The 15,109-nt window shown below is 41.9% G+C and overlaps 1 protein-coding gene across 9 annotated transcripts in view; it reads left to right on the top strand.

The window, feature by feature from the left end:
• Window positions 1-13,785, top strand: part of nckap1 (NCK-associated protein 1) — a 31,629-nt gene extending 17,844 nt beyond the window's left edge. For 4 of the 9 annotated variants that reach the window (XM_068567389.1, XM_068567392.1, XM_068567395.1 and 1 more), the window contains 20 exons: window positions 206-312; window positions 475-607; window positions 909-990; window positions 1,379-1,437; window positions 1,596-1,741; window positions 1,894-2,029; window positions 2,791-2,910; window positions 3,363-3,502; window positions 4,305-4,436; window positions 4,840-5,058; window positions 5,763-5,893; window positions 6,023-6,120; window positions 6,399-6,492; window positions 6,911-6,993; window positions 7,897-7,977; window positions 8,073-8,166; window positions 8,652-8,783; window positions 9,721-9,830; window positions 10,084-10,173; window positions 11,462-13,785. In XM_068567389.1, coding sequence (XP_068423490.1) covers window positions 206-312; window positions 475-607; window positions 909-990; window positions 1,379-1,437; window positions 1,596-1,741; window positions 1,894-2,029; window positions 2,791-2,910; window positions 3,363-3,502; window positions 4,305-4,436; window positions 4,840-5,058; window positions 5,763-5,893; window positions 6,023-6,120; window positions 6,399-6,492; window positions 6,911-6,993; window positions 7,897-7,977; window positions 8,073-8,166; window positions 8,652-8,783; window positions 9,721-9,830; window positions 10,084-10,173; window positions 11,462-11,578 — 2,304 coding nt within the window. In that variant the 3' untranslated portion in view covers window positions 11,579-13,785. The remainder of the gene's footprint in view (window positions 1-205; window positions 313-474; window positions 608-908; window positions 991-1,378; window positions 1,438-1,595; window positions 1,742-1,893; window positions 2,030-2,790; window positions 2,911-3,362; window positions 3,503-4,304; window positions 4,437-4,839; window positions 5,059-5,762; window positions 5,894-6,022; window positions 6,121-6,398; window positions 6,493-6,910; window positions 6,994-7,896; window positions 7,978-8,072; window positions 8,167-8,651; window positions 8,784-9,720; window positions 9,831-10,083; window positions 10,174-11,461) is intronic. The other 5 variants (XM_068567394.1, XM_068567397.1, XM_068567398.1 and 2 more) reach the window with 3 other exon arrangements.
• Window positions 13,786-15,109: the final 1,324 nt, after the last annotated feature.

The following is a 15,109-nucleotide window of genomic DNA, read 5'->3' on the forward strand; positions in this document are numbered from 1 at the left end:
AAATACGTCGACTCAGCCAGACTGACTCGTGAACATATTGCATTTTTTGGTTCAGAGACTGACAGGAAGTGCTCGCTGCCAGCTGCTCTTGATGGTTACACTGGGAATTATTTCTCTTTGGGAGTTTTTGCGTTTTCCATTTCCCCATTTTAAATAAAATAAATCTCTATTTTTGATCCGTTTCCGTCTCCTTCGTTCCCGCTAGGCGCTGTTCGTGTTCATGGCGCTGTCGTTTGCACGCGACGAGATCATCTGGCTGCTTCGACACGCGGACAACATCCAGAAGAAAAGCACAGATGACTTCATAGACAAGTATGCACACACACACACACACACACACACAAACATACACACACCTGTTCACACCTACAGCAGCACAACCATAACAATCTGAACATGTTTTCTACATCTCAAATCTGTGTGTGTGTGTGTGTGTGTGTGTGTGTGTGTGTGTGTGTGTGTGTGTTTCTGCAGACACATAGCAGAGTTGATCTTCTACATGGAGGAGCTCAGAGCTCACGTCAGGAAGTACGGCCCGGTGATGCAGCGGTACTACGTTCAGTACCTGTCGGGGTTTGATGCCGTGGTGCTGAACGAGCTGGTGCAGGTATGAACATGTGCACGCGCTAAAAGCACACACACACGCACACAAGTATGTTCTTACATAAGCTCTAGCGGCAGGACGAGCTGCAGGGTTTCCACAACACACCTCTGTTGCTCACCTTCTTGAAATCTGTAAATCTTTACCAGGTAAAAATATAAAAAGTAGGAGGTTTCCGGCTTCCTTTTGCATTAATGGTTTAAATCAATTGCATGTAAAACGTAACGAAAAACCTGTCTTTCAGAAGGTTTTTCCACCCTGCACTTGTCTTTTCTAACCAGTTTTCTATCCCGTCTTTATCTGATAGAACCTGTCAGTGTGTCCGGAGGACGAGTCTATCATCATGTCTTCGTTTGTCAACACGATGACGTCTCTGAGTGTCAAACAAGGTGAACCGTCACTTCTTCAGAAGGGAAAGCATCATTGTAGCACAACCCAGTGGCAGTACTAATAATAATGACAGTCATTTAACAAGCACTTATAATACAGTTAGTTATTGATTGTTGTGCTTTCAATATTACATTGAGTATATAATTTTCACTATCATTGTTAATATTATTCCCAATATCATGCACAATATTACGTTTGTATACTAGTTTTCTATTAGGTACTGCTCTCATTAGTACTTATACACTCATACTTATACTATACTAGTGTGTATGTATGTGTTTATATTTTTACTGTGTTTTTATTTCAAATGTTTCTGTTATCTTTGCTTAATTTCTGGCTCAAGAATCTCCTTCCACTTGAACTTTAATCGTGTCTCTTGCATCCTAGTGGAGGACGGCGAGGTGTTTGACTTCAGAGGCTTGAGGCTGGACTGGTTCAGGCTGCAGGTGTGCCACCCAATCTGATATGTTCATTAATTATCTCACACTAGGGGGGATACCGTCCCACCAAATGTTTTAAACATCACAACTAAATAGAACGGACGTGCTGGTCAACACAAAAAAAATACACCGTAACACTTAAAATGCTGTTTCCCTCCCTCCAGGCCTACACCAGCGTCTCCAAGGCCAGTCTCGGTATCGCCGATCACAAGGAGCTCGGCAAAATGATGAACACCATCATCTTCCACACAAAGATGGTGGACTCTCTGGTGGAGATGCTGGTGGAGACATCGGACCTGTCCATCTTCTGGTGAGACGCGCTCACTTTTAATGCATTTCTTATATCCATTAAAGTATACGCGTACCCTGTAGTTAACCCATCCCCTTCTGGGGCTCTGTGTGTGTGCGTGTGGGGGTTTTTGTGTGTGTTTTTTGTGTGCGTTTTGTGTGTGTTTGTGGTAGCAGCTTCTACAGCCGTGCGTTTGAAAAGATGTTCCAGCAGTGTTTGGAGCTTCCCTCCCAGAGCCGACACTCCATCTGCTTCCCTCTGCTCTGCACACACTTCATGTCCTGTACACATGAGCTCTGTCCTGAGGAGGTAAACACACGCACGCACGCACACACACACACAAACACACACACACACACACACACACACACACACTCTCTCTCTAACCCTCCGTCTAGATGCTATTTTCCACTTGCAGGTCTCACCCAACAAACGCGCTCTCTTTTTGAAAATGCAATATGTCTTTATTTGGGCTTCCAAGTCTATTTTTACACACACATGTGAGTGCGATGCCCAATAAAACACTTTCGTTACCACAATTACCGACATATTTAAAGAGTTTCATCATTTTAATTAGTACATTTTTAACATATTTTAATTATCTAAACCAATTCTTTGATTTTATGGTTTTTGATTGGCATGTTTTGTCCTTTATTGATTAATTTATACGCATCAATGTTGATAGAAAATCAAATAAAAGCAAAACGGACCGCTTGGTCGCTTGAAACCGGACAGAACCTGTATCACCCGTCGCTTTAACACATCTTCTATGACCTGCTTTTATCTTTTTTTTTCTGTTGAAATGTTTGGCCCTGTAATTGTCAATCTGGTTTCAAGACTCCTATTTATTTATTTTTCTTGACTCCTGTTCAGCACTTTGTGACCCTTGTCTGTAAAAATGCTTCACAAATAAACATTACTTACTTCAGTGGTGCTGAAGCTGCGTTTGCAGGCTGGACACGGGGTTCTCGTACAGATTAGAAACAGAAACAATCATGTCGATCACAGTAATTACTTTTCTTTGTGACCCCCGGTGTGTGCTTTTTTTTTCTTCATTCCTTCCTCCGCAGCGTCACCACATAGGGGATCGAAGCCTCTCGTTGTGTAACATGTTTCTGGATGAAATGGCCAAACAGGCCAGAAACCTGATCACTGACATCTGCACTGAACAATGTACACTCAGCGACCAGGTGGGAACACACACACACACACACACACACACACACACACTGCTTTTGTACTGATTATGACAAAGCAGAGCAAACTTAAATATGTCAACAGCGCTTTCTTTTTTTTTAACTTAATTCCTTTAAAAGTTTTCTTATGCTGACAAACTTTCTAATGTCACAAGATTTGGCAGAAACAACTGGTCATTTGCATAATATTACATGCTGTCACATTAATGCTGTGAGTCCTTTGTGGATGCATGTAGTTAAAAGCCTCTTAAATTGATCTCTATCAGTCTGCTGGTTCCACTTCTTCCTCAGAACATCAGCCAGACCGTAGATAATCGGTCTTTCTCCATCTGTCATTCCTTCCCTCTATCTCTTGTTTATCCCTGCCCGTCTTTTTTTCAATATTTTTATTCTCTCTCCTTCTCCGCCGTCTGTCTGATATTCTTCCTGCTCTTTTCGATCTCTAGCTGCTTCCCAAGCACTGTGCGAAGACCATCAGCCAGGCGGTGAACAAGAAGAGCAAGAAGGCCACGGGGAAGAAGGGCGAGCCGGAGAGAGAGAAGCCGGGCGTGGAGAGCATGAGGAAGAACCGACTACTCGTCACCAAGTCAGTCCGATAAGCAAACCTTCCTCCTCCTCTTTTCTTTTTACATTCTTCTCTTTACGCGTCCGTCAATAAGGAATTACTATTGATTATGTCATGATCATTAATAATAGATGAGTAGCCTTGTTTTTATTGTTGATGTGACTGAATTCCAAATTAACGTCATTAAATGTCCATCTTTGTTCATGCGGATGGCATATATATATATATATATATATATATATATATATATATATATATATATATATATATATATATATATATATATATATATATATATATTTATTGATCCCTCGTGTACTGTGGGGGATACGTTCCAAAAACAACCCGCGATTGACGAAATCCGCGAAGTAGTCAGCTTTATTTTTTACCATTATTATACATGTTTTAAGGCCGTAAAACCCCTAACCACACACTTTTATACACTTTTCTCGGACAGGCCTTAACATTTTCTCACATTTCTCTCTTACTTAAACACTCTCAAAGTTTCGTGGATTTAAAACCATGCCTCTTTGTGCGGGAGCCGCTCCGCTGACCTTTTATCCGCACAATGCTCCTTCATACTGTACGCTGTAAAAAAAAAAAAAAAATCCGCAATACAGCGAGGGACGACTATATATATTATATCTACTAGAGAAAGATCAGCAGGACATGTGAATATCTTGCATTACTATGAAATCATTGGTTTCTTTTCATCAAGTGGAGGTTTTCCTCCATTTTCAGTGTTTATTTTCTGTTTGCTGTAAAGACAAATATAAGTTAAAGTTTATTGAGTTAAGTTTGACCTTGTTCTCCCTCCCCACAGTCTGGATAAACTCCACACAGCACTTTCTGAACTCTGCTTCTCCATCAACTACGTGCCCAACCTGGCGGTGTGGGAGCACACCTTCACACCCAGAGAGTACCTCACCTCGCACCTGGAGATCCGGTTCACCAAGTAAGCATTAAAAACGCAGATCAAACACTCACTTACTGTCGGGGCTCATTTTGGTCCAATTCAGATGCAAAGATGTCTTGTACATTTATGAAAAGTGACTCGCTTCCAAGAAACTTGAACCGGAAAAAAGGCTCAAAATCGGGTGAAAAATTAGGGAATCGTCAATAAAATATGATTAAATATAAGACACGCCTACATTCAATAAGACACGCCTACCTTCAATAAGACATGCCTATATTCTCAATAAGACACGCCCACCTTCAATAAGACACTCCTCCAGACCCACGCAACTAAAAAAAAATAACCTTTACCACAATCACTCAGGCAAAAATCCCCCGACGTCAGTGTTCTAGTGTTTTTTTAAATGTGCTCTTGCTAAACTGACCTGAGCATCCGCCTCCAGGTCCATCGTGGGGATGACGATGTACAACCAGGCCACGCAGGAGATCGCCAAGCCCAGCGAGCTGCTGACCAGCGTGCGGGCCTACATGACGGTGCTGCAGTCCATAGAGAACTACGTCACCATCGACATCACCCGGGTCTTCAACAACGTGCTCTTGCAGCAGACGCAGCACCTGGACAGCCACGGGGAGCCCACCATCACCAGTCTGTACACCAACTGGTACGTTCACCGCGCAGAGGAAGAGAGGAAGTCGTGAAAACACGTCCAGGACATTCGTATTCTGATGCCGTCGAGTCTCCAAAACTTGTTGTTGGAAACTCTTTTATCACAACCAGCAATAAAAACAAATTCCTCATTTTTATTGCCAGTACAGAAGGAGATCATTTTTATTGTTATTCGAAAGGCTGTCACGGCACAAACGATTAAATACCAGATTTTGCTTATTTGGGCATAGAAGATGTAGCGATGTTGTTGTTGTTTTTCCGCTGTTAAATTCAATACTTTTTTGTTTGTTTATTATTTGCTGTTAAATTCAAGTTTTTTTTTTCTTTCCGGGCGACAAGTTTAAGGCTTCTCAGTAATAGCCGTAATGATTACTATTTAAATAACAGACAAACATTAAAACAAAAACAATCAAAATCAGTGCGTCATCATGTTAAAGGGACAGAAAAAACACAATAAATTGTAAGCGCTACTGGCCGTTAGTGTGATCATAATTACAAACAAACTTTGATGGAGGCTGAAAACATTATGAACGTCTCACTATCACTATTTGTGAGCTTTTATCGCTAAACTATGGCCAAAAACATGATTACAATATATTTATAAAAGATGACTTTTCTCAATATGGACTCGCTAATCTAAGGGAGGACTTGCAATACTGAGGAAGGTGTGTGTGTTTGCATGTGTGTGTGTGTGTTTAGGTACCTGGAGACGTTGCTCCGTCAGGTCAGCAACGGACACATCGCCTACTTCCCCGCCATGAAGGCCTTCGTCAACCTGCCCACGGAGAACGAGCTGACCTTCAACGCCGAGGAATACTCCGACATCTCCGGTACCGACCGACCCGCAAACATGGCCTCCTCCGCACGCTCGATATTGTCGCCGTCTGTTCTTACTCATAACGTCTTGTTTAAGAAGCCCGTTAAGTTGTGTTTGTTTGTGTGTGTGTTTTCTCCTACAGAGATGCGTTCGCTGTCTGAGCTGTTGGGGCCGTACGGCATGAAGTTCCTCAGCGAGAGTCTGATGTGGCACATCTCGTCACAGGTGGCTGAGCTGAAGGTGCGTTTAACACTCGTGGATACAAAATAAAAGAGTTTCCTGTCTTTATTTGATCGTATTTTACTTTAACTTCTGAGCTTCCGTCTGATTTCATAGACTTTTATCTGTGTAAATCAATGTATCCATGAACACATGATGACTCTTAATATGAAGAACAGAGGCCTCGACACTAAGATTAACATATGTAACACTCAATATAACCACGTATATGAATGGAAAGGATAATCTTGACGTATAAACATGAAGTTAAACATGATTTTTTTTTTGTCTCCGTGTAGAAACTGGTGGTGGAAAACATGGAGGTGTTGACCCAGATGAGGACGAGCTTCGACAAACCAGAGCACATGGCCGCCCTCTTCAAGAAACTCACCTGTGAGAGCACACATACGCCCACACAGACAGACACACACACACCTGCACAGCTTGTGTTTAACTGCATTCACACACGAGTCGCATTCCTCTGTTGACTCAGCTGACCGGCTGCCGTCGTCCCGACTTGTTTCACGTCCGTGTGAAGTTTCCCCCGGCGTTGATTTGTTCTGTTTTTTTTGTGTTTCACACTCGCCGTGAACTCGTAGTCATATTTCAAGTTGATAGCTGAGCAGACTTTACCGAAAGGCGAGTAGAAGTCAATGCAGTCACTCGGCAGACGGTCAAAAAACATAACGCAACTTTTATTTGCTTGTGCGTGAAAGCGGCAAATGGAAGATGAGTGTTTGTTGGTTTGATATTTACTGTTGTTTTTGTGTGTTTTTTTAATGTGTGTGTGTGTGTGTGTGTGTGTGTGTAGCCGTGGACAGCGTGCTGAAGAGAATGACCATCATCGGAGTCATCTTGTCTTTCCGCTCCCTGGCTCAGGAAGCCCTCAGAGATGTAAGACACACACACACACACACACCCGCCCGATGTGTCAAATGTGCCTCCATTTGACACATCGGACGGGAAAAATGCCCCAAATTGCCTTTTTGATTTATTAGATTTCTACTCCTGGTTCTTAAAGTTTTAGGTTGTACCCACATGGTCGAATGACTTACTGTATAATACGTCAGCTGAAGTAATGTGATGCTAAAGGATTCAGTTAGAAAGTCGAAAAAACATCCAGAAAATGAACTTGTTCATGTCTGGTTTTGGACATAAAAGCACCATAAATGTCACATTGTTGAATATTTTAGAATATTTTTATCTGAGTTCTGATGCTGCACCACCTGCTCACCTCTCTCTCTCTCTCTCTCTCTCTCTCTCTCTCTCTCCTCACTATCTCTCACACACACACTTTCACCTCTCTCTCTTTCTTACTTTCTCTCTCTCTCTCTCTCTCTCTCTCTCTCTCTCTCTCTCTCTCTCTCTCCTCACTATCTCTCACACACACACTTTCACCTCTCTCTCTTTCTTACTTTCTCTCTCTCTCTCTCTCTCTCTCTCTCTCTCTCTCTCTTGCCTCACTCTATCTCTCTCACACACACTTTCACCTCTCTCTCTTTCTTACTTTCTCTCTCTCTCTCTCTCTCTCTCGCCTCACTCTATCTCTCACACACACACTTTCACCTCTCTCTCTTTCTTACTTTCTCTCTCTCTCTTTCTCTCTCTCTCTCTCTCTCTCTCTCTCTCTCTCTCTCTCGCCTCTCTCTCTCTCTCTCTCTCTCTCTCTCTCTCTCTCTCTCTCTCTCTCTCTCTCTCTTGCCTCACTCTATCTCTCTCACACACACACTTTCACCTCTCTCTCTTTCTCTCTCTCTCTCTCTCTCTCTCTCTCTCTCTCTCTCTTTCTCTCCACAGGTGCTGTCCTGTCATATTCCCTTCCTGGTCAGTTCAGTGGAGGACTTTAAGGACCACATCCCCAGAGAGACGGACATGAAGGTGAGATAGAAATAAAGTGACCTCTTGACCCCGTCAGTCAGTGTATCCTCCGCGTCCCTCTCATGCGTATGTATGACTCTCTTGTCTGGTTCAAGGTGGCCATGAACGTCTACGAGCTGTCGTCAGCGGCAGGTTTACCCTGCGAGATCGACCCGGCTCTGGTGGTGGCTTTGTCCTCGCAGAAAAGCGGTGAGGCACAAGAAACGCACGCACGCAACGATGCTATCTGAATGTTGAACGTGAACGTGAAGCGGCCATTTCCCTCCACCGACTTCTCACAGAACTTCATCCAACTTTACCATCGTTTAGTTGTGTCTCCGTTCTGGACGCCTCCTGTCTGATGTCCTGCAGTACCACCCTCCGCCTGAACTTGCTAAGGGGGCGCTGTTTTACAAAATCAAATAGTTTTAAATGCTGTTAAACCAGTGATATTTGGTTGCAAATAAAAACAAAAAGGCAATGAAATCACATAAATACTGCTATAGAAATATCAGATCACTACTAATTAATAGATTTGAACCGTTTTTAATGTTTTCCATGTTCTGTCATCCGTTACTTTTCCTTTTCCTTGTTTTTAGTGTTTCGGTGTTGGTGTCTGAGTCTCGTGGCAGCATTTCTGTGCCTGACTGGCTTTGACAGATGGAAGCAATGTTATGTAATCCATGTCTGAAAAGAGCTTGTCTGTGCAGAGAACATCAGTCCGGAGGAGGAGTACAAGATCGCCTGTCTGCTGATGGTGTTCGTGGCCGTCTCCTTGCCGACGCTGGCCAGCAACGTGATGTCACAGTACAGCCCGGCCATCGAAGGTATTGTCTGGTATTCACACATTTTAGTTTCTTTTTCTCCAAACTCAAATCCTATTAACAAAACGCCGTCACACTACCTCGTGTTTTCTTCCATAACGTCGTAACTTTTGATGATGAATGATGAAAATATCGAGCTCTGTATTCCAGAGCTTATTAATCGCAGCGCGGGAGAAAAATACGACCCGTCGCAGGAAACATAATTTACTGCATCGACGGCACGAGGCGGTCGTGCATGCAAACGAGATCGACCTCGTGGCCTCGGATGGATTTATTCGTTTGCACAAGAGCTATATCATCATCCTCCTTCTGTACCTTTTTTGTTTAACTATTAGCTTATACATAATTTTTAAAAAATCAGTTTATCTATCGGGAACTGTTTTAACCTCCATCTGCTGCATGTATTTCCATGGAAAAAAAAGACACATTCGGTGACGTTAAATGAGGCTTTTTGATAAGCAGTCGAAGAGATTTCGTCAATAGAGGATGAATTATCAAGACGTTGCCTCTTAACAACCTTGAAATGAGAGGCGCCATTGTTAATAAGGCACATTTGAAGAGGATAATGAGTTGTAATGGGCTTTGCCATTGTTAGTATGCAGGCGGCATACTGGCCAGCAATTGGTTTTCCAGCAGCACGTCTGGAAAACAGCCACCGTGTGAACTTACAATTACACACTTAATATTCACGTTCTCTTTTTTATGCATCTCACACACACGCACACACTTACTTAATGGCGTTCATTTGCATGAAATCCAAAAAGAGGAAATTCATAATTTCCCCGCTAAAAATGGTTCCACTTTTCTTTTTTTCTTTTTTTGTGGAGAATCTCTGCTGCGGGGTCTTCCACAAACGTCAGAGTTAATTTGATTATCACACACAGAGACAAGGTCTTGTTGCTCTCTCTCACCGTCGGCGTGTGTTTGCTGCCCCCTACAGGCCACTGTAACAACATCCACTGCCTGGCCAAAGCCATCAACCAGATCGCTGCGGCTCTCTTCACCATCCACAAGGGGAGCATCGAGGACCGCCTGAAGGAGTTCCTGGCTGTAAGATAAAAAAAGATTTTTTTTTTTTTATTGCATATGTTCTTATTAAAACATGGCAGCTGGTAATGAAACGCCATGATACATCGCTGCAAGGTTAATGTTATAATCAATTTTAGTACGTACGTTTGCATAAAGGTAGTGCGGCGAGTTTTACATTTTTTGTTGCTGACGTTTTATAAATGTATAAAAACGTGTGTGTGTGTGTGTGTGTGTGTGTGTGTGTGTGTGTGTGTGTGTGTGTGTGTGTGCGCAGCTGGCTTCATCCAGCCTGCTGAAGATCGGCCAGGAGACGGACAAGATGACGACGCGTAACAGAGAGTCTGTCTACCTGCTGCTGGACATGGTGAGAGAGAGAGAGAGAGAGTGTTCAGGTCGATTGGTCCAAACTAGCGGGAAATATCTAGATTATTTCCTTTTTGTTCTGGTCCAGTTTGCTTTTCCTTTTCGCAAACGAACCAAGAGGCAAACAGACGATGTTCTGCAGACTGTAGGGAAACTCATTGGACCCATTTGGGTAAATCTAACGGTTACTGACGGTAGTTTATGCGGCACGTTAAAGCTTCTTCTGTGTGTATTTATTCTCTCTGGTGTCTCATCCTGAAGGTAAACTAAAAGACAAGCTTTTTTTGTGGAGGCGGGAGATAAACAGCAGAGAGAAACACCGTCTTGGATTTATTTTGCTGATTGTTCGACGGTGGAAAGACTAATAAATAAGTGTTTAATTTCTTGTTTTAATGTTCCCGTCTGTGTGTTTTACGGCGAGTTAAGAGACCGTTGAGCCCATTTAACCCTCGAACACTAACGTTACAAATAGTAACACTATCACTAACGTTGGGTATATTTCACCCGATATAATTATAATGTACCTGATAAGTATACTTCATCAAAATATCTTAAAATACAACAATACAAGGCAAGTTGAAGTACTCTTTTTAAAACAGGTACCACGGGGGACCCTGTAAAAAGTCTCAAAATTGGGTTAAAAATTAGGGAATCGTCATTAAAACATGATTAAAAATATAAATAATGGAGCTATGAACTTGTTCTTTGGTTCACCTGTTCCTGGGACATGTGAGTCTTGTCCTGTGAAGGAAGAGTCTCCCTTCAATGTTAAAACTCATGCAGAATGTTTTCACCCTCGTTCACTCACGTCGGGTGAAAATCACCCAAACACATGCTTGATGAAAAACCAGTGATAATAAGACATGTTTACCTTAAAAAAGACACGCCTACCTGCAATAAGACACATCTACCTTCAATATTACACATCTACCTTCAATATTACACATGTACCTTCAATATTACACATGTACCTTCAATATTACACATGTACCTTCAATATTACACATGTACCTTCAATATTACACATCTACCTTCCATAATACACATGCACCTTCCATAATACACATGCACCTTCCATAATACACATCTACCTTCAATATTACACATCTACCTTCAATAATACCAGCTATACCTGCAATAAGACACGCCTACCTTCAATAAGACACGCCTACCTTCAATAACACAGAAGAAGAATGAGCCCCACACGGTTCGTCTGCCTCTGATGCATCAGGAGTGAGCAGCACAACTATTTAAACATTTCTATGATCTGAACGTCTGTTGTGTTTCAGATCGTGCAGGAGTCGCCCTTCCTGACCATGGACCTGCTGGAGTCCTGCTTCCCCTACGTGCTGCTCCGAAACGCCTACCACGCCGTCTACAAACAGAGCATCAGCGCCAACGCGTAGAGACGCACACAAATACACACTAAACGGGCAATACACTAAACACACACTAAACACACTAAACTATGCCTACAAAGCCTCAATGTTAATATTCCGACAATAAAAAAAAAAAAAGCGTCAGTGCGTGTGACTTGTACACTAAAAATGTTGACACATGTAAACAAGTCCACTCTGAACGCACAAACAACACACTAATCGCCAAAATGACATAGAAAAAAACCCTCCCACAATTCAGTGCACAAAGACGCTGAAGTAAAACACACACACACACACACACACACACACACACACACACACACACACACACGAGCTGGATGAATTTGGGGGATCAGTGTCTTTATTTTAATCATTGTACTTTTTCATTGACGTTGCCGGGGACCATTACCAGAGCAACACGTGAGATACCATATGTTTAAATGGTATAAAAGAACAAAAATATAAATATATAGTATATATATAGTTGACACTAAAATATTATTTTCTCTGTTTTTTCTTCTTCTTTTTTCCAATGAAAGATTTGAGATTTTTTTTTTTTTTTAGTGGCCAGCTGACAAACTTCTATACGTGGTGATGGATTTGCTTACTTTGGGAATGCAAATGATGTGACGTGGACTTTAAAAAAACAACAACAATGTTTTATTTTGTATTTCTTTTCCGGAGGAGGATTCCTGTGTTGATGATGAAAGACGTGTTGCTTGTTCCTGTGAGTTTACAGACTTCTCTACACACACTGACGGATAAACTAACATTTCCTCGCACACACACATACACACATACACTTTGTAGAACATGGTGATGTTTTACTTTTCTTCCTCTTTTATTTTATTTTTTTTCAAGCTAGTCGTAACTTGAACTTTTTGTGGGTAAAGATAAAATATCTGTATTCTACTTTTGATGTGAACTCGTCTGTTTTCAATGTTTTTGTTATTTTTTGTTTTCTCTTCTCGATGACGACTATTTGCCAAATGTGTTGACACTAAAAGTTGTGTATTCAGGGCTTGGAAGTGCTGGAGTGTTTGGGTATTAATGGGGTGAAATGCCATTTCTTTTTTTTCTTTCTTTTTTTAAGTGTCTGGCCGCTTGACAGAAGGCGGAGTCACGAGAACTCCTTCAGCGGCAACAAACTTTAAAACAAATAAAAAAACACCAAGTACTGCATTAATACTACGGTATATACATGAAGCTGCAAATATTCCTCCCAGCTGTAGTTAGTCCACTCTGATTATGTAAAGGTCCAGTAGGTGCTACTCTCTCTTTTCCTCCTTCTTCTTCAACGGTAATTTATAAGTTCTCTCGCAGAAAGACGATGGCATTTATGTCTTCAAAGTTGGGGACCATTTATTATTATTATTATTATTTTTTTAACATTTGCAGTCCCTACTCAACCAGCCGTGTGGGGTTGGGGGTGTAGTGCCTAGCTCAAAGGCGCCTTAACAGCAGTGGTTGGCGGTCCACCACCTCCATAAATGTCCCGGTGTTTCACGTTAAAAGATCAAAATCCATGAACCGAATTCCTCCACGGAGAAAACGAGTAAATCCTAATTGATCTCAAAACCTGCAGCTGCAATAAAACAAAAAAATAAATGTATATACACACACAACACACACTCACACACATACATACACTCTCTCTCTGTGATGTCACTGGATTTGTTATCTGTGGTCGGTGGGCGTCCTTAAATACACTTTCCGTATTCGCAGTTACGTTTTCGCAATGGTTGTACGGGACCTTCTTCTTCTTCTTCTTCTTCTTCTGCGGATGACTTTTACAAAGTGCGGTCTGATTTATATCAATATATCTTTTTTTCTTCTTCTTTTCTTGTCAAAACAAGTCATCGCAAGAGGCCCCGTAATGAGACGCGAACCCGATCCTCAGCCCTCTGCTGACGTGGCACAAACGCCGCTGGCCTGAGGGCTCGCGCCGCATCCCAGTCGAGGGGGCGTTAGCGTTAGCGGGAGACGCTACAGCGCCGCGTCTGCACTTTACAGCAGAGCGCAGGTCTTGTTTCTGCGGTGTATTTTAGTCGGTAGTGTGCATTATCAGCGTGTACGGACAGATCCATGGACGCATTCTGCCATTTGATGTGGAATGATTGCTGTTTTTCTTTCTAACCTCTTCAATCTTTTTTTTTTTTTTCTTCTATTTTTTTTTTTTGTGTCCCTGATTTCCTCCGTGTAACTTAAATTAATGAATAAAAACTTAAACTTTCGGGCTGTGTCGGACCTCAGCTGTGTGTGTGTGTGTGTGTCTAAGTACTTAAGATGATTGTACAGTCGTCAGTTTGGATCTTGGATGTCAACAGATTGCTTGTTATTGTCACATTATCCCCTTAAAACAGGGTTTCCAAGTGTCCGTGAAAACCCGGAAAACAGTTGATCTGTAAGTCAAATTTCCACTTTTCAACTTTCTCCTGTTTGTCTTGAATTGAGAAACAACTTCTCGGCTATCTCTCTCTCATCTTTGTTCCCTTAAACAACGTTCAGCATTCCCGCCTGAAATAGTTTATTCATGTTCAGGTTCAATTAGTCCACGGAGGAGTTTTTGCATCGGCTGCTATGTTATTCTGTAATACAGTTTTCCTTAATTTATAAGGCGGTAAGAGAGGATTTCACACACAAGTTATTGCTGTAGACGTTAGGGAGAATATTGGGAGAGAATGATCTCTAGAAGAGAGTGGGACTAATTCAAAACAATATTTAAGCCTTAAACATAAATAAAACATAAGATCTTGTTGGTTTTGTAAACCAGTTGAATCTGTCCACAATCTCTTGTTATTGATAAAAGCCACAGAGTGAAGAGTTGTTTAACACGCGGCCTGCTGACTATTTGGATGACTATTTGAATCTGCAGTGACTTTTCACATTCTTACCCAAATAAAACAACATCTACTGGTCTCACTTTCTCGCTCTGAATAACTGTGAAGTCATTTCTCACTATTTGTACAAACCAAACGAGTTATTGATTAATGTAGAAAGTAATCAGATTACTTTGTAATGAATCTCATCTAACAGTCACGGGGGGGCATTTGTATACTTCTGATACTTAAATTCAATTTTTCTTATACTTAACATACTTTTACTGAAGTAACATTTCAATGTATCACTTTTACTTGTAACAGAGTATTTTTTACAGTGTGATTTAGTACTTATACTGAAGTAAAGCATCCGAGTACTTCCTCCACATGCTCGACACAGCCAACATGAAGGACAATACAGATGAGAACCAGCAGAGGTGACTCATCATCATCATCATCATCATCATTATTTCACCTGAACGCCGGCAACATTTGAAATAAGGCAGCAGGAGTTTTAAAGCCCAGCGACGGGATCTACGCCAAAGACCCGATGTTTCTGTGCCGGGTTCAGGTTGGAGGAGACGAGCAGAGACCTGAGTCAGGAGGAGTCTGCTCGGAGATCATCTACGACACGGCAGGACAGGTACGGACCGGTTTCACTGGCGCTCTATCTCTCTCTCTCTCTCTCTGTTTTCTCTTATGTGGCGGTAAATTGAACATTAAGACAGATTATGTTTGT

This window comes from Clinocottus analis, unplaced genomic scaffold (assembly GCF_023055335.1).
Source record: "Clinocottus analis isolate CAN_PGR_092001 unplaced genomic scaffold, fCliAna1.0.p SCAF_8, whole genome shotgun sequence".
NCBI lineage: Eukaryota > Metazoa > Chordata > Actinopteri > Perciformes > Cottidae > Clinocottus > Clinocottus analis.